Raw genomic sequence first — 25462 nt, 5'->3', positions numbered from 1 at the left:
GAGTTCTTGGGTATGAGTAATCTTATGGCTTCTCTGCTCGGGTCATTTGCTTGCTATTTGAACCCAGGTGTTGTTGACAATATTGGTCCTTTGATGTCTAAGACAAAGCACCAGGAGAGCAAGTGGAAAGGTTGACAACACTTGGTATTTGCTGAGAGCCATTCCTGGGTGGGTCTAAGGATCTGCGGCCCGGTCACTGGAGCATGTCACAGACCTGTACTAAATGTCACATTCGGTCCACTTAATTTTTATGCCTCTTTGCCTCTCTCTTCCTGTTCTGGCTGCCGTGCCAAGTACAATGAGAGGCTCTGTGTGGTCCAGCTCTGCAGACGATGCTGTCAGGACACTCTTGCCAATCAAGATTGCCATCTCTTGCCAGCTAGTTGTCCCAGACTGGCGTGGGAGTGTAAAGCTGTCTCAGCTGATGGGAGGATGCTGCTTCTGGGTGGCGGGCCACTCATGGGCCGGGCACTACTCCCTTTGACTGATCCAGTAACTTCTGTCTCGTTTTTCCTCCTCACCTTTGGGACTCCAGTCTTTGTATCCAGCTTACTTATCTGAGCCTGTTTGCCCTCACTTTCTCATGTAAACCCTGCTTGCCAACCATTCTAAAGTCTTTGCCATGCCTTCTGGGCTATTATCCAAGTTTCTCTTTTGCTTGAGATCTTTGTCCCATGACCTGACTCAGTGCTGGCACCTAGCTGAAGTTTAAAAAAAAAAAAAAAAAAAAGCCTTTTTGACTAAGGGAGAAAGCCATTTCAGAGAGTTAAAGTCAGTCATGATTTCCCATGATCCTGTGTGGGTTACTGGCATCATCAATGCAGGACCTATACTCTGAAGAGCTGGCTCTTCTAGATCCTGACTTCCAAGAACTTTGTGCTTTCAAAACAGTTTTCATTAGAATAGAAGTGCAAGGAAACATACTTTCACACTTAGGGAACTGAGTCTAACACACACACATACACACACACACACACACACACACACACACACACACACACCTCCTCTCTCGCTCTCACACACACAAAGCCATTTTAACCATAATGAACTTTAACATTCATAATGATGGTATGACAACACTGGGAAATCTAATATCTATTGGCAGATAAAGACAGGTGTAGCCTAGAACATGACAGGTTTTGTGTAATGGAAAGCCAAGACTGTTGAATTAGGGTCACAAAGGAGGGTAGGATTCATCCTAGCTAATATGGAGATCCAGTCTTCCTGGGGTTTAAACACCACTAGAACAACATGCGAAGCTGCCTTTGGTTGTCATCTGTGATGGTCATTCACAGTTACTGGAGGGTTCTTCAGTGGCTACGGGTAAGGGTTGCCATCCCCCACAGAGAGCAGTCTAAGTGGAAGAAGTGGGGGCTTGTTTGGGGTTGCCTTGCTTTGTTTGTGAGTGAGTGGTCTGTAATTTTTATTTGCTAGCCTTGCTTCTGAAAGCTGCCCAAATGTATTTACAGAAGTCAAAGAATTATCTATGAATATTTTCACAGTTGTCTTGGGTTATTAGGCTACACATAAGACTTTTCCAAACCCCTAAACTACTTAGTAGCTCTATCAGAGAAAGTTCAATAGTAAGATCATGGAGACTTCTACTACAGCTATGTAAGGGGGCAGCAGGGACAAGTTTTCTTTTTGTGTCCTGTCAGCTACTCATTCATAGGAAAGCACTGTCATTCTGGGAAATTGCTTTCTGAAGCGACTGATTCAACAGAAAGCCAGAAATTAGAATAAGATGCTACAAACCTTTAACACAAACTCAGCTTGCTAGAGGTTAATGCATTTCTTATCTATTTAAAATTTACAGAGTTGAAATGTAAAATGCAACAATACACTCAAATCTCATTCTTTACATGTCAGATTGTTAAAAATTAGAGAACATTTAGCAACACTTACTGAAGGTGAATAGAATTCTGGGAAGGGGGAGGAGGAGAGGCAAGGCAGAGGGTCTAGAGTGGAGAAGACAGCGGCTGCCACAGAGCAAGCACAAAGTCTGTTGTTTATGGCTTCCGTTTCTGATAGCTTTTCTGAAGATTACATGTTCCACCTATGAATTAGCATTTAATAAATGTGATATTACATTCGTGAAAGAGCAACAAGCCATAATTAGCAATCATTTTCTCCAGCCACATTCCACATACCCACAGCATAGCTGAGGCTGCATGGCCAGCCTCTTTGCAAGGACTTTTCCAATAAGCTTAGTTCCCATCCATGTTTCTCTGTCTCCCAAGCCCTACTTTACCACAGTCTGTACCACACACCAGTAATGAGCAGTCCAGTAGTATGTAAATTGCCAATGAGCAGAGCATCACCAGAATTTTAAAAGTAGCCTGGGGTATACAGTGAGTTCTAGGACAGCCTGGGTCACAGAATGAGACAAAAATAAGAAAGAGAGAAGGAAAGAAAGAAAGAAAGAAAGAAAGAAAGAAAGAAAGAAAGAAAAGGAAGAAGAGAAATTATTTAAATCCTTACGTCCTGTCCTTCCTAATATATTACACATTTCTTGGGCCCTGGACTTTGCATTAATAGTAAGTAGCAGGTCACATATCTTATATAAATAATAGGTCCTCAAAATATTTACAAGAACCTCATATCTTAATATGAGTAAAAATGCTGCCCATCCTGATCCCATAAACGCTGGGGCTTAGTTAAGCAAATACACATGCTACTGAACTTGAAGTAGGTGCGTCTTCATCACTCACCATGTCTGCTGGCTCTCATTCTTAGCCATGTTGCTTTGACCACTGACATGGGCTTTTAGCACATTGAAGCCAAGTCCTGAGTCACGAGCGCTTTGCCTCTCTCCTCAGGAACTCTGTGTGAGCCTCAAAAGCGACATCCACAGTGCCCAATGCTCGGGAGCAGGATGCACTGAGGTGAAGGTTCTCCTACTCCCTAGAAGTGAGCGACATTTCTGTCTGTCCCTTCTGCTGGAAGGTAAGCATCTTGCTTGTTAGGGAGGACAAATGGATGAAATGAAGAGTTCTGGGCTTTGTGCCTTTTGGGGTGGGGGGAGCAGGGGCTGTCTCAATTAGTTGGTCATGATTATTTTGCTTAGAGAGAAAGAAAGCAAGCCTCTGACTGAAGTCCAAAGTCAGAGGGGAGGAAATGAAAGGACCTGTGCATTCCTCTGGCTGGCTGGTCACCCACTGTTCGACGGGCTGTTCACCACAGCTTGTACTTGTGATGGCTTCTGTCCCCTCCTCAACTGTTGGATGCCTCACCAGGCCATCTGGAGCTGGGGGACAGTTCCAGAACACTGCCTGGAAATGGGTCTACTCTTCCCCTCACTTCCAGTCCTGGTCACAGTTCTAAGATCTGATCTCAACTGCCAGGAAGTAATGTCTAAATATTTCAGAGTGATGACCTTGGAATGCAGCTCTATTCTCCATGCTTGGACTCCAGTATGTAGCCTGTTCGGACCCACTGCAATGTAAACAGTGATCTGGACACCAAAACTTTGTCAAAGCCCAAAACCTTTGTTTATCCACAATCTGTCATTGTCCTCCTCTAGCTAATGAGCCACCAAGTCCTGTGATTTGACTTCACAATATCTCTTGAATCCATCCACTTCACTTGATTCCCAGTAAAGACTTCTTCTGTCTTGGTCCATTTTGTGTTGCTATAACAGAGTGTTGCAGGTGGGGAATTCATTTCTCACGGTTTTAGAGATTGGCACGTGCAAGTATCAGCATCTAGCAGGAACCCTCATGCTATGTCTTTGCATGGTAGAGGCAAAAGAGCATGAAAAAGCATGCAAACTAGAGAAGTCCAGTTTACTCTGTGTGTGTGTGTGTGTGTGTGTGTGTGTGTGTGTGTGCATGTGTGTGCGTGTGTGTGTGTGTGTTAGGGTCCATGAATCCTAGGCTGATATCAGCTTGCTGTGTAACCAAGGATGACCTTGAATTATCGGTCTTCCCACATCTGTCTTTTGAGTGTTGGCATTATAGGTATGTGCCAATAGGCCTGGTTCATGTCGTGCTCAGACAAAACCCAGGCCTTTATGCATGCTAGGCAAGCACTCTACCAACTGAGCTACATCTCCATGGCCCAAACCCGCATTTGTACCAAGACGAACATAGCCCAAATGACCCAGTTACCTCTATAGTGATCCACCTCCCAGCATTATATATCGGCAAATAAAAACTTCTATACAGAATTATCTTTATTCCACACCTGACCCAGTACTATCTACCCACAAAAAACTTTTCTGTCAGTACTCTGTTGCTCTAAATATGTTCATAGTGCCCCCTCACCTAGGCTTTATCAAGCCTGGGGTTCTTGGCGTGGCACAGGGGCCTTCCCGGATCCACCTCTGTCTCCTAACTCACACACTTGCCTCTTTCTTTGTATCCTGGTAATCTGCCTTATGAGTCTGGCTGCACCTCACTGTGGTTTTCCACATAGCAAGTCTTGCCAACATTACTCGTTATATGTCCAGGACCCTTCCCACCTCCACCCACCCCTCATCTCTCGCCAGGCTCAGTCAGTTCAGGCACCAGCTCCGCTAGCATCGTTTTCAATGACATCTGGGCTCTTATACACAACTGTCTGATCACTTACCACACAGTAGCGAACATACAGTTGGCTCTCACTATTCCTGGGTTCTATAAATCATGGATACAGAAAAACATGGATTAACAATATTTGAAAAAGCTGGGCATGCGTGGTGGCGCACACCTTTAATCCCAGCACTTGGGAGGCAGAGGCAGGCGGATTGCTGTGAGTTCAAGGCCAGTCTGGTCTACAAAGTGACTCCAGGACAGCCAAAGCTACACAGAGAAACTGTGTCTCAAAAAACAAACAAACAAACAAACAAACAAAAAACAAAACACACACACACAAAACAACAACAAAACAACAACAACAAAAAACAAAACAAACGATATTTGAAAAACACAATAAATATGTATGAAACACATAAACTTTTTTAGTCATTATTCCCTAGACAGTATAGTCTAACAATTTTCATAGCATTTAAATTGGGTTAAGTATTACAGATAATCAAAGAATGACGTACAGTACAGTAGCCCACAGGTTGTATGCAGATGCTACATCATTTTAGATAAGGGACTTCGGCATCTGTGGATTTTGGCATATGATGGGGAGTGCTGATCAAATGCTGACTGGGGACTTAAATTCTACATTCTCACCATATTAAAGATTTTAGAGAAGAATTTTGTGTCCCTGCATCTGGGAACATAGTAAGAGATCCGATGTGCCCGCTGACAGAATGAGTGCTTGACGCTGAGGTGTTGAATTCTGATGAAAAAAAAAACATCTGTCCCCCAATGAGGACAGAGCTCCCCAACTGTCCTCTGTGTCCTCAGTGTTGTGAATCTCTAAGAGGAGGAACCAGAACCCTAAACCTGTGACAGGTTCCAAAGATAATTGTTGCAACAATCAAAGAGAGGTGCTGGTCCCACCTGTCAGCTCTGAGAGGCGGTGAAGTCCTAATGCTGATGTTTGCCTGAATCGCACTCCCAAACCTCTGCTACCCAGGAAGGAAACTTCCAAGGCAAAGAAGTAGCCAGGCTCTGGGTTACCCTGATGTGACCTACTCATGGAGGCATAGTCCTGATCTGTAGGAGGCTGTGACCAATGGGAGCCAAAGGGCATTGGTACCACCTTTATGCATCACAAAATCATCCCTGGGTCTCAAAAGATAGCCCAGTCAGTAGAACGCTTATCTTAAACCCATGAGGAACCAACATTGATCCCCCAGAACCCATATTTAAAAAGTCAGGCACAATGGTATACACTTGTAATCTCAGCCCTAGGGCAATAGAAACAGCTGGGTCCCTGGAGCTCAGCCTACTCATTCATATCCCAGCCAGTAAGAGACTGTCACAAAAACCAGGTGAATGGCTCCTCAGAAGCAATATCTGGTGTTCATCTCTGGCCTTCAATACAACACACACACACACACACACACACACACACTGGGGGAAAGGAGAGAGTCACTCACCCAAACACAAATTAAAACCATCTCTATTATTTTAGGGGGGCCACTCTTTGGAAAACTGTAGTATTCACAGTATTTGACAACTGGCTTTTAGATATGTACAAATTATTTTAATAAAAACTTACATGGGCTAGGGAGACAGTTCAGCAGTAAGCATTTGCCATGCAGGCATGTGGCCAGAGTTTTCATCCCTAGAACCCAGGCAAAAGCTCGGCAGACACGGCACTCCCCCAGTGGTGCCAGTGCTTGGAAGATGGAGGCAGGAGTCCCTAAGGCAAGCCAGCCAGCCAGTCTAGCTGAATGGACAAGGTCCAGGCTCACTTCAAAAAATAAGGTGGAGCCAGGCCTTTAATCCCAGCACTCGGGAGGCAGAAGCAGGCGGATCGCTGTGAGTTTAAGGCCAGACTGGTCTACAAAGTTAGTCCAGGACGGCCAAGGCTACACAATGAAACCCTGTCTTGAAAAACCAAAATAAATAAATAAATAAAAAATAAGGCGGAAAGTAACTGATGAAAGTTCCTGATGTTGACTCTGACTTTCACACATATGCACACACACATGCACACAGTACATGCATGTACTGGTTTATCCCAGTAGAGTCTCCTCAAAAACCTCAGAAAAAACGTTAAATATCAACATATGAGGAAATAAGAAGAAAGCTGGGGAGGAAGCTAGAACCAGAGCCCAGCAGAACTAGGGGAAGGTGAGGTCTGCCGTAGCTTCGAAGGTAGAGACAGCTACCCTGGAGGAGATATGTTACTCATAAATGTTTACAGACATCTGCCTGGATGGCAGAGGCTAGGTAATTAAATGGCTGTGGATAGACATGACCTAATTTATTGGTCTTTCCAGTTGCTTTCTCTGGAGCCAGTGCTGTGCATTGGCCTGCAGTAAGCATGAACTGTGATGCGTGGGTAGGGAGACTGCCTGATGATATTGAGGAGTGGCCTTACTCTCAATTGACACACTCCCCAATGGAGTACAGGGCCATTTCCAACTGCCTCCCACATACATAGGAGTATTTCTTTTTATGCAGTGAGGACTGAAGCACCAATAGCTACTTAGGGACAACTTCTGGCCAGCAGAGATTTTGATTGGCTCCTAGTCACTCAGAGGAACTTCTAAATTGTGTAGCCATGTCCTATAAATGAAAACATTCCTTCGTAGAGGGATGTCCTTTAAGACTCTGGAAGTAGAGCCGGGCGTGGTGGCACACGCCTTTAAGCCCAGCACTCGGGAGGCAGAGGCAGGCAGATCGCTGTGAGTTCGAGGCCAGCCTGGTCTACAAAGTGAGTCCAGGATGGCCAAGGCTACACAGAGAAAACTTGTCTCGAAAAACAAAACAAAACAAAACAAAAAAAGACTCCGGAAGTAAGTGAAAACCATTTCTATTATTTTAAGGGGGCCACTGTTTGGAAATTGTAGTATTCACAGTATTTGCCAATTGGGTTTTAGATATGTGCAAATTGTTTTAATAAAAACTTACATAAGCCTAGAAAGTTCCTAAAACTTACAAGACCACAAGGCACTTCCTTAAGGTTATACAAGCAATAACAACTGCCAGGGAGAGAAGACTGACCCAACTTGGCCAAGTAAGATACCCAAGGAGTTCTGGGGATTACCCATCCTGGTGTGGATCTTTCAGCGATGCAGCTGCCTTTAGTCACCCACAAGCTGTAGCTAACCCCTCGCCCACAGTCTCACTAACTCACTGGTTCAGGAAACTAGACTTTGTTCGAATCCTTTATTTGACCTGTTGTCAGTGCCTTATCTGGGTGGAATAGATATTCGTCCACATCACCCCAGGAAAAGCCACAACATAAGTGCAAGCTCAAGTGCAAATGTTATATTATAATCCAACTAACAAGTTAAAACTACCCTCACATATACATGATCTACGGTCAGTTTGTATGTCTTCACAGCATTTGGGAGAAGAGAGCCACAGAATAGACAACATGTAAGAAATAGGGACTGAACTCAGCCACTCAACAGGCAGGGTGAAGAACTTCTACACCGTATAGTGGAGCTTACGGAAGTCAGTTCTTAGGGCCAGAGCCTAAACAGCGTGTGGTCATTGCAGCCTCTGTGTGTACAGCAACCTGCCCTCAGGGAGCCATAAAGTAAAATAAAAGCACTGAAAGTGAAAGGTGATTCTTCAGATGCCGGAATAAACAGCTCTGGGGGCAGAAGGCAACTTTGATCCAGTCAAAAACTTCCAGGGTCAGAATGTACTAGAAACAATGTTCATTGTTTTTGGGGCAGGCATAGTCCTCTCAACTGGTCCAAGCCAGGACCCCAGGCTCCCTCGCCCCCGCCCCCCAGCCCCCAGCATAGGATTTTTCTGAAGTATTAGCAGTCTCTCAACTCATGCAAAGGAGTGGGGTGTAAGAAAGATGGGACAGCTGAAGTACATGATGCAAGTGCCCAGGGGACCTGTCGGATCTCTTAGTGTGCATTAGCCTCACCCGAGGAGCTTTAAAAAGGCTGCTCCACATGCCCGGCACTGCAAACCCGATCAAAACCCCAAGGTCAGGAGGTCAAAGGCTCCAGGGGCTGGCTCCTGCTGGTGTTTTGCTAAATGGACATGTCTGAAACTGCCTCCTAAATATTTACCCTTCTACTCTTAGATTAGGTCCTCAGCTTTAGCCAGAGAAGCCTCTTTCTGCAGCGGGCAAGGAGCACAGATAAACAAAGAGCTCAGATAAATGAGTGCATAGCCATCAATAGGACATCTATTCCCCTCCCCCTGCCCCCCCCCCCCGCAATGCCCACAGAGGCTAATGTAATATTGCCAAAAAGAGGGAGGAAAGAATAAGAGTATAGGAAAATGTGCTGTGGACACTCTCTTGTCGACACAACCCATCTGTTGCACTGATGGACACACTATGGCTATAGTTATCTGCGTAGGACTTGCACAAGATCAAACCAACAAGATCAGTCAGCATTCCAGCAGGCAGCACTAGTTAGACTTGGGGGGGAGGGATTCGTGTGGGAGGGGCTGTGTTGGTATGTGAACAGGAGGAGGTGGGGGGGGCGGTGGATAGGATATATTGTATACAGGAATACAATTGTCAAAGAATAAACAATGCTGCAAACATCTTTCTTTGTCTGAGAAAGAAGAACATTCCTGGCCGAAGAGCACTCTGGGCCTCAGCACACAAGGACAGAAGGCATGGTCTGTGCAGCAGGCTTTCCAGCGCCACAGCTGGAATGCACTTTTACTGAGATATATAGGCTTCTTACATTTCCATACATTTTCCTATTCAAACTCCTTCATCTCTGTTCTCCCCGCTGCTCTATTAAGCAAGCCTTTCTATTCCTTGTAAACATGGTTTGATGATTGTGTAACATCTTTGCATGTAGCTGCTCCTAATAAAAGCCAGCACTGGAGGCCTACTGGGTTCTTGAAGCTTCCAGTAGGCTCCTTGGACCCCCAGCCTCCCAGATAAAAATTTACATTCCAGATTCTGAGGTTTCTTCATGAACTGGGCTTGACATCCATGGCAAGTGGAACCCGGACAGCGGGCTCAAACAGGCCTTCCTTGGAGGTCGGCTTCAGCTACACAGTTAGTTCAAGGCTATCCTGGGCTAAAAGAGACCTTGTTTCAACAAAACAACATGAAGCCTAAGGAAGATGGCACAGAAAGAAACACCGTAAACTCTGTAAAGCACGGGGGCGGGGGAGTGTGGGTGGGTGGGGGGAACAAACAACCAGCCCATGCCCTGCCCAATGAGTCCTTCAGGAAGCAGGGTGAGAGACACTGGCAGATGAAGAGAAGCAGCTTTTGTTAGCAGCAGACTAGCTGTCTAGACCCCAGGAACTCCAGGAATAAAGGACAAACAAACAAAAACATGAATGCTCACATCTGTATAAAGTACTATGAAAATCATAAAAGAATTTTTAAAGACTCTCATAATACTAAATACAATGCAATGCTATATACATACAATGGTTTTAATATATTATTTAAGTGAATGACGACAAGAAAATGTATGCATATACTTAGTACAGATGCAATCCCTTTTTAAATGTTTTTGATCCATAGGGTAGGAGTGTATCTCAAACAGCACTTAGTAGTGTAGGCAAAGTCATCTGGTTGACCTTCAGTTTGGACAGATGGATAGAAGGGTGCATGGATAGATACAGCTATATGCTAGGTTGGTTGAATCTCTAGGTCAAAACTCATATATACAAAGAACTAAGTAATAGATTATTTTTTATTGAGTTTCATAAAGTATATTTGAAAGTTAAAAACAAAAATTATAGCATCATCTGGTAGGATTTCCATTAAATATAGTTCTAATATATCAAGCAAAAACCACATAAGCCAGAACAGAAAGGGGTAAACTAACCTCTGTAATAGTGATTTCCTACAGTTCATATAAAATAGTTAAGTTACGTGTAAAAGGACGTGTGTGTGTGTGTGTGTATTCCCAGAGCAATCACCAAAATTACATATAGACAAACATCAAAATCTTCAGTAAGCAGTTTTGAGAAGAGCACTTAAAAATGCTGCAAGTGGCCAATGAGAAGGCTCAGCAAGTGAAGGTGCTTGCCACCTGAGGGCCTGAGTTTCATCCTTGGGACCCACATGGTGGAGGGAGAGAACCAGCTTGATCAAGTTGTCCTTTGACCTCCACATTGTGTGCTATAGCCCATGTGTACCCCTCATAATTAATAAATCTAAAACATTTTTAAAAAATAAAAAGAGAAAATGAGAAATAAAAAAAATTTTAAATAGGAAACTGCATGGTAGACCTAAGTAAATTCACTCATATAACAATAGAAATTGTATATAAAAAAGATGACTGTCCCATGAAAGTCTTCACTTACCAGGAAAGTGGGACAGAGGGGAGGACATCCTATTGGGACTCTAGGTGAGAGAAGCATGGGAGAATGAGGAAACAGAAGTATCTGGAGGGTCCTAGAAACCTATAAGAGGAACATTATGATGGGCATATCTGGGCCTGGGGGTCCTGCTCAAACTATCGCACCAACCAACCAACGACAATATAGATAGTAAACTTTGAACCCCTACTGAGATCTATCCAAATGACAGGACATTCTCCACAGTTGAGTGGAGAGTGGGGACTGACTTTCACATGAACTTTGGTGCCTCATATTTGACCACGTCCCCTTGATGGGGAGGCCTGATGGCACTCAGAGGAAGGATAGCAGGCTACCAAGAAGAGACTTGATACCCTATGAGCATATACAGGGGGAGGAGATCCCCCTCAGTCACAATCATGGGGAGGGGAGTAGGGAGAAAGCGGGAAGGAGGGAGGAATGGGAGGATACAAAGGATGGGCTAACAATTGAGATGTAATATGAATAAATTAATAAAATATATAAAAAGATGACATGATTAATGTAGCCTACCAGAAACACACTGTAGCAACCTTGTACATATAAATGTGATATTTAGGCAAAAGTGCACTCATTTCTCTGAAATGTCAACTACACAACTCATGCAGGGCAATTTAGCTAGAAAAGGCCTGCATCATTGAAAAAATTGAATTTATAATTAAAAAAAAAAAAGTTGCAGAAATCAAAACTCCAGTCCCAGGGCCTTTTACCAAAAGTTTATAGAAGAAGCTACAGCACCCCTCACAAGAACAGAAGACAAGATAATCCATAACAAAGCTAGATTTACTCAACATTAAAACAGACAAAAATCATAAGCATGACCCAGTGGTGCACGCCTCTTATCCCAGTGCTTGGGAGATGAGTCAAAAGAACCAGGAGCCTGGGGCCAAACTAGGTTACAAAAAACTATGAGGATAGACTAGGCTATGTGTAAGGCTGTCTCAAAAACAAAACAAAGCAACAGGAAATATAAAAGTAGCATACCCACATCTTTTACCAATCCAGATGCCACCCCCTGGCCCTCCAGGAAACACTAGAAAACCTTTGTTGTTGTTGTTTTGTTTTTGTTTTTCAAGACAGGGTCTTTCTGTGTAGGCTTGGCTGTCCTGGACTTGCTTTTGGAGACCAGGCTGGCCTCGAACTCACAGCAATCCGTCTGCCTTTGCTTCCCAGAGTGCTGGGATTACAGATGTATAGCAATAACCCTGACCAAGAGGGCTTGCCTTGAGAATGTGCCCGTGTGTTAGCCTGGTGGTAAGAAAGTACTGCAATAAAGTACCATAATAAAGAAACTTTGTGGCTATAGATGGGTTTAAGATCCTACAGTTCTGGAAGTCAAAATCAAAGTGAGGCAGAGCCCTGCTTCCTCGAAAGATGCCAGGAACCATCCCTGCTCCAGACCACTCATTTCCCATGTTGCTGAAGTGCCAGTCTGCATGTGGCTTTTTCTTATGCCTGCTCCTGTGTCTAGGTTTTCTGGCTGGTTTGTTTTTTTGTTTGTTTTGAGACAGGGGTTCTCTATGTAGCCGTGGTTGTCCTAGGCTTGCTTTGTAGACCAGGCTGGCCTTGAACTCACAGCAATCCATCTGCCTCTGCTTCCCAGAATGCTGGGACTACAGGAGTGTGCCACCATGCCTGGCTTAGATTTTTTTTTTTTTTTTTAATGAGGATGTCAGTGTCATCTCAGTAGGAGATACCTCAATGATTGTATTTTCAGTCCACTACCTATATGAAAGCTCTCTCTCCACAGTCACACTGGGGGAGTGGAGGTCGGGCCAGCATGCATTTTAAAGAACAGTTCATTCGTCCTGCAACACCAAGGCTGACTGGGCATTTTAAAAGGCGTTGATGTAAACACCACATCAAGTCTAAAGATGCCGAACCACACGAACAGGTTAACTGGCGTCTCCAAAGAATTTGATCAAAATTCTCAGCAGCAAGAAATAAAATCTGATGAAAAGCAGCGTCTATCAGAAAAGCACCATGCCTAACACCAAAGACTGAGGTTTCTGAGTCAAGGCAAGGACTTGCATCTTTTCAGCCCTGGCCAGTGCCATGTTGGAATTCTAACTAAAATTGGGCAAGAAGGAAAAAAGACATACCTGCCAGACAAGAAGAAATGAAACCACCTCTATTCACCGTGAATTTGTAATAATAACACAAGATAAATCTAAGACTTGACACAGAAAAGTAAAGGAACTAAATAGGCAAAATAATTATTTTCATAAGTTTGATGTTAAGATTTACTGTAGCTAGGTGTGGCAGTGCACTTGGGAGACAGAGGCAGATGGATCACTGTGAGTTTGAGGCCAGCTTGGTCTACAAAGTGAGTCCAGGACATCCAAGGCTACACAGAGACACCCTGTCTCGAAAAACCAAAAAAAAAAAAAAAAAAAAAAAAAAAAAAAAAAAAAAAAAGATTTACTATAAAGCCACAGGAGTCAAGCAAATGTAGTATTTATTGAGGAAAGAGCATATAGACAATGAAACAGGGCAGAGTCCAGAAACACACCTCAAAATATACTTTCACAAAGGCATAGAAGCAAGTCAGTGAAGGAAGGGCTCTCTAAAGACATATGTTGGGCTAACTGGGCATCCATAGCCAGGAATTAAGGTAAAGTCCAAACCTAACCACACACCATGATGAAAATATTTCAAAACATCTAAGGCATAAGACTCAAAAGAGAAACCTTTGAAGCCATAGGAGAAAAATTCTCATGCTCTTGCGTTTGGCAGAGAGTTCTCAGAATGCTACCAAAAGCGTATCTCACAAGAGAAAAGGTTGTATATTGGGTTTCATCAAAAGAAAAATTTGTTTTGTTCTACAACAATACTATAAGACAAGCTATAGCTGAGAAGAAAATGCTTGTAAAATCCTGTATTCTATACAAAGATAGTGACCAGAATATATAAAGAATGTTTTTAAAAATCAACGGTAAGAAAAGAAGCAACCCAATTAAAAATATGCAAAGGATTTGAACAGACATCCAAGGAATACATGAAAGGCAGATTACCACAGGAGAATGTTTACTGTCATTAGCCATTAGGAAATGCAACATAGAACATAATACCACAAGTTGTAAGATGGGATTAAAAAAATGTTGACAACATTTGATATTCAGTACTAGTCCTTGTGAAATGTAAAATGGAATATGATAATACCACAAGCTTACAAGATGGGATAAAATAAAATATCAAAAACATTTGATATTCAATATTAGGCTTGATATTAGACTACCCAGCTTCAGGGCTGTGAACAATAAGCCTCTTGTGTTTATAGATTTCCCAGTCTAAGGTATTTGTTCTATCATAATAGCCTGAGGAACTAAGACAAAACCTGCAATGCTCATATTCTACCAATAGGAATGCAGGGTTACAGCTATTAGGAAAAACAACTTAGCAAATACTATGTGAGTTTAGGAGCACAGTCTGATGAGCACACTCCTTGTAAATACTGATGTTTCCACAACAATGTGTACAAATGTGACTTTCTATTCAAAGTCACCCAAAACTGGAAATAATCTAAAATCTGTTTCAGTGGATGGAGTTGTCACCTGTGGTTCATGTATACAATGGAGTAGCAGTCAGCCCTGCAAAGGAATGAATTCTTGGTACATAAAACAACTAGTGACATCTATACAGAACCTTTCTGAGAGATGAGGAAAACACACTCAAGGGTTAAAGACCCTTGTTTCCATGCAAACAATATAAACATAGATTTAAATACACAGCCACAGTGGTGAGGAATGGAAGAGCAATGGCCAGGAGTAGGCTATGTCCCCCCATTATTCTTTTCCCACTCCCTGTCCTTTAACTGCTGTTAAGTGTGCTTTCTAAAAGCTAAACCAAGGCAAAGTTAGTGTTCATATTAAACAATCACAACCCGTCCTTTGTCGATGGGGTCTTTGGTCACAGTAGCCCTGCTTTTCTTCTTTCACCATTAGAAAGCTAACACAGAAGCTGGAGAGATGGCTCAGAGGTTAAGAGCACTGACTGCTCTTCCAAAGGTCATGAGTTCAATTCCCAGCAACCACATGTTGGCTCACAACCATCTATAACGAGATTTATATACATAATAAATAAATAAATCTTAAAAAAAAGAAAGAAAACTGACACAGGGAATGGGGAGGCTGACAACAGTGGGGTGCTGATTGACGAGCTAACTGCTAATGGCCACCAGCCACGTCAATAAGGAAACATTCTGGATAGTAGGGGTGGGAAGAGGTGAGCCTGTGGTTCTTAGACACACAGCCTGTGCAGCAACCAACTACAGGAGCACCCCTTCTGTTGATAGTGTTGGAGTTCTCTCGTGTGTGGAAGGCATAGCCTCGGCACCTGTGCCCAGCTTTAAGGCTGTTTGCTCATACTGACCCAACCTAACCCAAACCCTTTGATTTTCATTTCTTGGTTTTAAGATCATCTGTGTGGATGAGAAAGTATTTTTAGACAAGCCTCAATCTGACTTTCTATTTTCATGTGGTTTCCCACATCTTTGTCTCCCTTACTTTGCATTCCTTATACAAAGTGTTACGTTCCTGTAACTAGGCATCAAAGTGTCTAACTCGACCCAAAATAATCCTTGATCACAAGGAACAAGGTTGATGTACAGTTCACCCTGTACCAATTTACCTATGTATCCCATAACACTATGAAGAAAAAGACAAGGGTAGATGAATTATTAGACTTGCCTAGTACTCAGGAGGCTCAGATAGAAGAACTGCCAAAAGTTCAAGACTAGCCTATAAACTACATAGTGAGTTCCAGGCTAATCCGGGACACAGAAGGGGACCCTGCCTCAAAAATAAACGAGTGGCTGGGAAAATGGCTCAGTGGATAAAAGCTGTTCAAGTGTGTATGGAATCCACAGAGTAGCCAAATGAGCAACTTGCCCCTGTGAGCTCAGCACTGCCGTGAGAAATGGGAAGCAGAGAAGACAGACGTGCCCAGGAGCTCAGCGACCAGCTAGCCTGGCATATGCAGCAGCAGAAACAAGAGAGACTCAAAAGCAAGGTGGGAAGGCAAAGAGCTATCCTCTGACCTCCACGTTCTCACTGTGGCAGCCATACAGCCAGACTCACACTACATGCAAAAGGCAAACAAACTAACTAAATAATTAATAAAAAAGATATTAAGGCAAAAATACCCAAGTCTTCATTGCTTTATTAACAAAAGAAAGCAATTACCTTTTTTTGTTTTGTTTTGTTTTGTTTTTCAAGACAGGGTTTCTCTGTGTGTATCTCTGACTGTCCTGAACTCACTTTGTAGACCAGGCTGGCTTCGAACTCACATCAATTCTCCTGCCTCTGCTTCTCCAGTGCTGGGATTACAGGTGTGCCCCACTATGCCCGCAAGCAATTACTTTTAAAATAACATGTAACTGTAACAAATTAAATAGTAACAGAAAGTTAACTTCCCATAGATACTGTTCCTAAGAGGTTACTGTTTCAACAGTTTTGAGTATAGCTTTATAAAATGTGCCCAGTGTGGACACACACACACACACACACACACACACACACAGCCACAGAGATGGCTCAGCTGGAAAACATACTGACTCCCCAAGCCTCACAGCCCCGAATTCCATCCCCTGGAGAGAACCAATTCCTACAAGTTGTCCCCTGATTTTCACACAAGTACTGGGACACACATATACACATGTGCGCATGTGCATGAGTGCACACACACACACACACACACACACACACACACACACAAACAATCAATTATAAAAATATAAATGCATATAGGGCCCAAGAGATGGCTCTTTGGATAAAGGTGCTCCTCCAAGTCTGACAATCTAGGCTTGATCTCTGAGGCCTGCACAATGGGCTGAGAGAGCCAACATCAGCACATTGTCCTCTGACTTCCACACACGTGCTGTGCCATATACATGCCACCACCACCACAAGTAAATAAATAAAACACAAGATACTGATTTTAAACGTGCAAGATGCATTTTTAGTATGTATGTATGTTTGTATAGTGTGGCTGCTTGTCCATGATGAAGTTGACCATTTTCCTTAATTCCTTATCTATCATTTATCTATCTATCTATCTATCTATCTATCTATCTATCTATCTATCTTTATTGGCAAGGTTTCTCACTGAACCTGGAACTCTCTGATTGGCTAGACTGGCTGGGGGTATTAGTGACGCATGCCTTGCCTGTGGAAATCAAAAGGAAGCATCAGATATTGTGAAATGGGGCTACAGGTGGTTGTGAGCCATGATGTGGATCCTGGGAACTGAACCCAGATCTTCTGCCAGAGCAGCCAGTGCTCTTAAGTTCTGAGCCAACTCTCCAGCCCCTGTTAGTTTTTAAGAGAGAAAAATAAAAGAGTTTGCTTGATCAGATTTAGGATGGAAATTTTAAAAACTACATAAAAGTCCATAGAGATGTAAATACATATAGATAAAAATGTATACATTCAATATGGGAAAAAACAAAAGTTATTTAAAACCAGATCGATCTTGGTTCAAGTTTTTGATATGTATTTTGTGAACTTCAGAACCAAGAGCAAGGTCCTTGACCTTGTTATTTTTTTTTTTAAGATTTATTAATTATTTATACAGTATTCTGCCCACATGTGTGCCTGCCCACCACAAGAAGACACTACATCTCATTACAGGTGGTTGCTGGGAATTGAACTTGGGACCTTTAGAAGAGCAGACGGTGCTCTTAACCTCTGAGCCATCTCTCCAGCCCACCTTGACCTTGTTAAATGTCATAATTCTTGTCCCAAGGAATGGCTGTGACTATTACTCAATGTTGACAGGCAAAACAATTTAAAATAGATCTAGATTTGAATTCTGATTCTATTAATTACCAAGATACTCAATTTTTTATAAGTAGTTCCAATTCTCTGTGCCTAGTATGGTTATTAGGAAGACACATGAAGTCTGCGCAGCATGTTTAGTACAATGACCAGTATACAGTATGCTCCTAATATATGCTAGCTGTTATTATTATGACAATAGTTACTATTATTACATAAAAGGTGGTACTTAATAAACGCTGCTATGGCTATTTCCTCTTACTTGACCTCCTACTGATGAGAAGCATCTAGGAAATGGATAACTGGGTCAAAGGCAAGGTTTTTCCAAACTGTGTTCTTGATCACTAAAAGATTTAGAGTTGGCTGGAGAGATGGCTCAGCAAGCAAGAATGCATACTGCTTTTGCAGAGAACCCAAGTGTTGGTACTCACACCAGGCAGCTTACAACTACCTGTAATTCCAGCTCTGGAGGATTCCATGCTCTCTTTTGGTTTCTATGGGTACGTGCAATCACATGTACATGTCCTCCTGCACGTATGCACAATTAGAAATAAATACAAATAAATCTTTTGGAAAAGGTTTGAAATCTACTTAAGTCACTAACAACATGCAGACCATGGGCATCTCAAAATTAATTTTTCATTATTACTGTGACTCAACACTTCCCAATTTGTTTTGTTTATTGATTACCTATTTATTAACTTGAATCCTGGTGGTTAAAATTTGAATTGTATAGCTGGGTGCGGTGATGCATGCCTGTAATCCCAGCACTCGGGAGGCAGAGGCAGGCTGATTTCTGTGAGTTTGGGGCCAGCCTGGTCTACAAAATGAATCCAGGACAGCCAAGGCTATATAGAGAAACCCTGTCTCCCACCCCCTAAAAATAAAAAAATATATAAAACACAAAAAAATGTTTTTAGTTTTTTGAGACAGGACAGCCTTGGCTGTCCTAGACTCACTCTGTAGACCAGGCTGGCCTCGAACTCATAGAGATCTGCCTGCCTCTGCCTCTGGAATGCTGGGAGGAATTCTTTTTAGTTGTCTTGTTGACATTCCAAATCTGTCACAAATGTAGGTGAATTCATCATGTCTCTCAACCAGCTGCTTTGCCAAACTCCCCTATCTAATCCCTTGCTGTCCTACCCAAGAGAAAACTACTTGAAGAAGGTGGTTCTAGCCAGGTGTGGTGGCACATGCCTTTAATCCCAGTACTTGGGAAGTAGAGGCAGGTGGATCTCTGTGAGTTCAAGGCCAGCTGAGTCTACAAAGTGAGTTCAGGATAGCCAGGGCTACAAGAGAAATCCTGTCCCAGAAAACAAAAAACAAAAAACAAAAGGAGGAGGAAGAGGAGAAGGAGAAGGAGAAGGAGAAGGAGAAGGAGAAGGAGAAGAAGAAGAAGAAGAAGAAGAAGAAGAAGAAGAAGAAGAAGAAGAAGAAGAAGAAGAAGTTGGTTCTGAGGGAGTGTACAGGCCCCAGCATCTCCCAGACAGACCCTTTGAACTATTTCTGAAGTTGGGTTACACGCTGTCCTGGGCCCTTTCTGCAGGCCAGGATCAGCTCCAGCGATGAATGACCCATGGGCCTGGAGCAGGGTAGATAACCCCATGGAGATATGAATATTCAGCAGAGGGAGCCAGGAAGTAACCAGGAGAAAAGAAAGTGCCGGATGTCATTGCTTTGCACATTTGGTTCAATCACCCGCTTTCCCTAAAATGTTGGATATATTAGTTGTTTTAAGCCATTTGGATGATTGGTAGTTTAACAGCTGCAGTTCTGACTCTTTGCTCTTTCTGTTGGTGCTTCATTTAGGACGTGAGCGTCATGAAATGACAAGATGTGCCCCAGTCTTGCTAACACCTAAGCTATCTATGCAGAGACCCATTTCCCCTGAAGCCAATGATGTGGGCAAAAAGGACTGTGGTAGAGAAAGCACAAGGCAAAGGTACGGACAACTCTAAGACTGCTTTGAAGGGGCCGGAGGGACAGCCAGGGGCTAAGAGCACGTCACGTCCTGGGCAAGCAGGAAGACGTGAGTTTGGATCTCAGCACCAGCGCGTGTAAAAACCCCAGAGCTGTGAGGGACAGAGGCAGGGGGATTGCTGGGGATTGCTGGCCACTAGCCAGCCTAGCTCCAGGTTCAGTGACCCTGTTTCAAAGGAAAAAGACAGAGTGATACTACCTGCCTTCCCCTGGCTTCCATGACTGTCCGGATGCATGCACATGTGCATGTACCTCACACACATGTACTACATACATACAATATATACACAATGATAATACGTCTAAAGAGGCCCTATATTCCTTCGTCTGCTTCCCTTCAGTTGTCATATTTTCCATAACTCTAATACAGTACAAAAGAAATTCCCTTTAATTTAAAATAAATTCTATCACTTTTTCTTTTCTTTCTTTCTTTTCTTTCTTTCAAGACAGGGTCTCTCTGTGTAGCCTTGGCTATCCTGGACTTACTTTATAGACCAGGCTGGCCTCGAACTCACAGCGATCCGCCTGCCTCTGCCTCCCGAGTGCTGGGATTAAAGGTGTGTGCCACCATGCCCAGCTTCTATCACTATTTCTTAGACTACAGTTTATATAACTACTACATGCTAACATATTGTGCCACTGGATTTCCAAAGACTATACTTTTGTTTGTTTGTTTGTTTGTTTTTCTTTTTCTTTTTTTTTTCTTTTTTGGTTTTTCGAGACAGGGTTTCTCTGTGTAGCCTTGGCCATCCTGGACTCACTTTATAGACTAGGCTGGCCTCGAACTCACAGCGATCCGCCTGCCTCTGCCTCCCGAATGCTGGGATTAAAGGCGTGCGCCACCACGCCCAGCTCTTTTTTTGTTGTTGTTTTGTTGTTTTGTTTTTGTGGCTTTGGGGCAGGGTTTCTCTGTTCTGAAATTTGCTCTATAGACCAGGCTGGCCTTAAACTCAGAGATCTGCCTTCCTCTGCCTCCCAAGTGTTGGGATAAAAGGTGTGCGCCTTTAATTTTAAAAGGGTCAAGTTCATACCTAAATACAATCTCTCCTCGCTCTCACTGTGTCCTAATTCTGCCCTTGCTTTCCCCTCATACTAATGGCCACCTTCTCTTTGGAGTCCAGGAACACAGAGAACTCCAGGCCGTGCTTTGAAGCTAACTAATCCTACGCAGATCTGATGCCCACCTCTCAATGGGATGACACCCTGTGTGGCCAATATTCATCTGTATAGGCACACACAGGTGGGTGCGACACACTGTCTTCAGGATGACAGACTCCTTACATGATGGGGGCGGGGCGGGGAATGAAGGCTGATTTTCAAAAGCGGAGTGTGGTAAGATCTCCATTATCAAAACTTAAAATGCCATTGATTCCTCCCCCGGCCCCCACTCCTGATTCACACAGGAGAGAAAAGTAAAGAGGGACCTTTGGGCCCAATGTCTTCTGTCGCTGCAAAGACTAAGAGGGTTTGTCCTTGGAGGGGTTTCTTTTGGGGTGAGGGAGAGAAGGGTGGAGGTGGGAGGGACTGAGAGGAATTGGGAACCGGGATGTCTTCACCAAGCCAGCTCTCTAACTAAACTCCCATTTACGCCATGCGTTGTAGCCTGAGTGATATCTTGGATTTCCTCCCACAGTTCACTTGGATAGGTCTGTGGATCCATACTCCAGCAGGGGAAAAAAAAAAATCGCTGATTTACACTTCCAAGTAATCACTTGCCAATTTAATATGTTAGTAATGTATCGCTCCCTCGCCTACAACACCGTATTTATTAATAAGGTCATTGGTTAAGTCTCCTGGAAATACCTCCTTACAACACCACACCGCAGCAGCCGACCCCACGTGTCCAAGTCCCATTCACCCACACAGGACTCTCCGGCAAGTTCCTGGGATCTCCGGCCCTGGGCCTCTAGCTTGGAGGGAGCAGCTGCCGGGATCCAGCTCTCTCTTGGGAGTGCCCCGCAACAATTCACGTGCCCCAAACGGTCCTAACCCCATCTCTAGAGGCCATGACGCACCGGAGTCTCTATCCTCTCCCTCTGAGGTTCGCCCGGGAGTTCTGAACAGGCAGGTACTCACGCACAGAGAAAATGCAAAGAGGAAAGCAAGCGCCACATTCTCCCTCCTCCCTGCGGGAGTACCGGACTCCCAGTCAACCTCACTGGGGATGGAGAGCCCCCGAGAGAGCGCCGGAAGGCATCTAGAGACCCAAAGAGAGAAACTACACTGGTTCCCTCTTCCTGCCGCCCTTAAGCAGTAACTGCACGGGATCCCAGCAGGTGCCCGGGAAAGCTGAGCGGTTCGGCTCTCTGGGTTCTCTCGGACCGACGGACGCCAGCAGGATGCAGGCCCAGCCCAGGAGGAGTTTGCTTCCTACCTGATCCTGTCCTTCTCTGCCCTCCGGAGTTCTTCATTTCTTTCCAGTACCTGGAGGATCTTCCTGGCTTCTTCCTCATTTAGGAAACTGAAATCAAACCCCTGAGGAACTTTCGTCATTTTCTCTCCCGTGTGCGAGAGTTATGTGTACTTAAGCTCCTTGGCGCCTCCTCTTACAAAGCCATTTTTCAAGATAAAGAAGGCTAGTTTTCCCCGAACTTGATCCCATAGCCCATAATAGCTCAACGCCTTTGAAAAGCTAAAACCACAAACCTAGAGACCAGCCCACACATACAGGGATCCTTTGACAACACCTTAATGACATGTTTCTCTTAACCTGTCCAACCGAGAAGCAAAATGAGTGACTAAATGGAGCGAAGGAGCCAATCGCTTTCGGCGGGGCGGGGCTTGCAGCGGCCCCTCCCCTCCCCCCTCCCATCCTCTCTATTACTTGTTAAGCAAACAAGCCTACATAATTCTGTCTCTAAGAGAGGCTTACCTTTAAGTGTTAGCCTCAAACTATTTGCTTGGCTGTTGGTATTTGCTAAAAGAACCTGAGCTTAGCTAGTAGGAAGACTGAGAAGGAAAAAGATTCACAACTAATCCTGTCTTTCAGTGATTAAAAGCAGGGAAGCTGGTAGGAATTTAACTTAGCCTAAGTGTTACCCTATTTGAAAGACCAGGAAAGCAGAAACCCACCCCAGGCCATTTGTCCCAGAGGGACTCACAGAGGAAGGACTGGCACTAGGTTATCCTTGGAAATGAATTATTTGCCAAACGTCCCATCGCTCTCACAAACACACTCCCATTGTCTCATAGAAAGTCATTCTCAGACTTTGAAAAGCCGACAAACAAAAAGTCCCGCTTACAGTATTTTAGAAGGCAGCCTGGAGGCTAAGGGTGTGAGTAAGTGCTAGAGCAAACTGCCACCTGTACAAGCACAGAAAGTGCTTTTCCTAGAAAGCCAATGATTCCATGATGTAATAAAGTCAGATATTTCCTAAGATGTGCATAATGTGCTTTTTTTTTTAATTATAAATGTCTTTCCAAAAAACATGTTCCTTTACATAAAAACAATTTTGTCTGATGTACACATATAACCCAAACTCTTAATTTGGTCCTTTCTGATGCGATGTGATGGTGATGGCCAGTAATATTTACAAGGTATGCCCACAAATACCATCTTTTCATGGTAAATAAACCAAATTGGGTTTCACTCCTGTAAAAGAAAAAACAATCAAGCCAGTTGATGGTGGCGCATGCCTTTAATCCCAGCACTCTTGGAGGCAGAGGCAGGTGGATCTCTGTGAGTTGGAGGCCAGCTTGGTCTACAAAGCAAGTCCAGGACAGTCAAGGCTACACAGAGAAACCTTGTCTTGAGAAACCAAAACAAAAAAGAAAAAAGAAAAAACAAGCAAAACTACAAAGTAAAAAAATGTCTCTTTTCGAAGCCAGCCTGGTCTACAAAGTGAATCCAGGACAGCCAAGACTACACAGAGAAACCCTGTCTCAAAAAAAAAAAAAAAAAAAAAAGTTTGTTTTTACCTTTGGTGCCTTGACTTACTTTGATTTTCACTCATGGCATATCTGGAGAGCTAGCCTTTGAGATAACTTTTTGTGGGTGTCTATTATCTTCAAGAAGTGGGGATCCACTCTACTTGTCCATATTGTAGAACACAGAACTCTTTCGTAAATTGTCTGTCTGTTAGTGATGGCGTCTTGGAAGTCTGCCATGCACACACTGTTCCATTAGTCTTGCCCGTTCCTTTATTCACTAGGTGTCCATACTGATTTTCTAATGTGGGTAGTGGTGGGGTAGTTTCACCCCGTTTTTATCAGTGAACTGACCGCAGTTAACCTATTCAGGAACCTGTTACATGAAGCCATGGTCTGCACACTAAACAGCATAGTCCTTTTCTCATAATCCAGTGAGGAACAGCATGGTTAAAAAAACAATTACTTAATAAAAAGAATTCCTTGGGCTTTGAAAGCTGGTTGGGAGGTTAAAAGTACTTGCTATCCTTGCAGGGATCCTGTGCCCAGTTCCCAGCACCTGTCTCAGGTAGCTCACAACCAACTGTAACTCCACCCCCAGGGGGGATCTGATGCCTCTGATTTCCTTGGGCACCTGTGCTCACACGCACACACCCATACACTTATTAAAATAATGAAAGTATAAAAATGCCATCGAGCACACAGAAGAAATTAGCTTTAGCTAAGTGGGTTGGTGCAGAGGATGTGAAGTGTGGCCTGAGACACGAAGAGTATGACTTGAAACAGAAGAAAATAGACAGAGGTGGGAGCAGGCACAGGAGTCTATTCTAGGCAGGGAGAACAGCAGTGGGCTAGATCACAGAAATGTGTTGTTACGGTCTTCTCATTCTCTCCCAGTTCCTTTGATCAATGGCTCTGACGAGCACGAACTTGGAAGCTAAAAAGTACAGAGGTGTATACAAGGGCTAGTAAGTACTATCTGTTTCGGCTAAAATCTCTCTCTCTCTCTCTCTCTCTCTCTCTCTCTCTCTCTCTCTCTCCTCTCTCCTCTCTCTCTCTCTCTCCTCTCTCTCTCTGTGTTGTGTGTGTGTGTGTGTGTGTGTGTGTGTGTGTGGTGTGTATGTGTGTCTCAGGTTTCATGCATCCCAATCTGGTCTCAAAATCCTTGTAGCTGAGGTTTATAGCCAAGAACGACCCTGAAAATCTACTGCCTCCGCCTCCACTTTCTGAGCACTGGGAGCATCAGCATGCGCCACCACACTCAACCTACAGAACACATTTTTCAGTTGGGGGTGGGCCAGGCAGGGAAACCCTTACTCTATTTTACATATAAAGCAAAGATAGGCACACAACACATAGGTAGATAAATACGCAGTGTATCTATAATGTTAACATTTCAAGAAGGGCAATTAGTTTTAAAAAGATTATGGTTCAGTGGTTAAGAGCACTGCCTGCTCTTCCAAAGGACCCGGGTTCAATTCCCAGCACCCACATGGCAGCTCACAACTGTCTGTAACTCCAAGATCTGACACCCTCACACCAACACACATAAATTTAAAAATTAAATAAATAAAAAATATTTAAAAAAAAAAAAAGATTTCCTAGAGGGACAGTAATGAAAAGGCTTAGGAGCACTGGGCTGCCATGCAGAGCCCAAGAAGAACAAATAAGGCTGATATCTGCTGTGACTGTTGTCCTGGGGAAATCTACTTTTTACATATGAACAGCTAGGTGCCGGCTCAGGTTCTGAGGGAGACTGAACTTTTGGAAGACGATTTTGATGACCAGAGACAAGGAAGAGCAGACAGAAGATGAAAGGCACATGCGGTGTGTGAAGAAATACCTGAAATGCATCCTCGGGGCGATATCCAGCACGGACTGGGTACCCCGAGGAAGGGACGGGGGAGTCATTTACTTAAATCTGGTTGCAAACACCTTAAGACCAAATGCTATGGACACAGACGAGGGTATGCGGGGAGTAAGGCTGGGCTTAAAGCT

At 43.7% G+C, this 25462-nt stretch overlaps 1 protein-coding gene across 1 annotated transcript in view; it reads right to left on the bottom strand.

Moving 5' to 3' along the window:
- The window catches only part of Exph5 (exophilin 5), a 72879-nt gene extending 50573 nt beyond the window's left edge, over window positions 1–22306 (bottom strand). Inside the window, exon 1 of the mRNA XM_051156449.1 lies at window positions 21972–22306. Within this exon, the coding sequence (XP_051012406.1) occupies window positions 21972–22090 (119 nt within the window). The 5' untranslated portion in view covers window positions 22091–22306. The remainder of the gene's footprint in view (window positions 1–21971) is intronic.
- Window positions 22307–25462: the final 3156 nt, after the last annotated feature.

The sequence above is a fragment of the Acomys russatus genome, chromosome 14, assembly GCF_903995435.1.
Source record: "Acomys russatus chromosome 14, mAcoRus1.1, whole genome shotgun sequence".
NCBI classification, from domain to species: domain Eukaryota; kingdom Metazoa; phylum Chordata; class Mammalia; order Rodentia; family Muridae; genus Acomys; species Acomys russatus.
The sequence above is the reverse complement of the archived record's forward strand: the minus strand, read 5'-3'. Positions and strand labels throughout refer to the sequence as shown.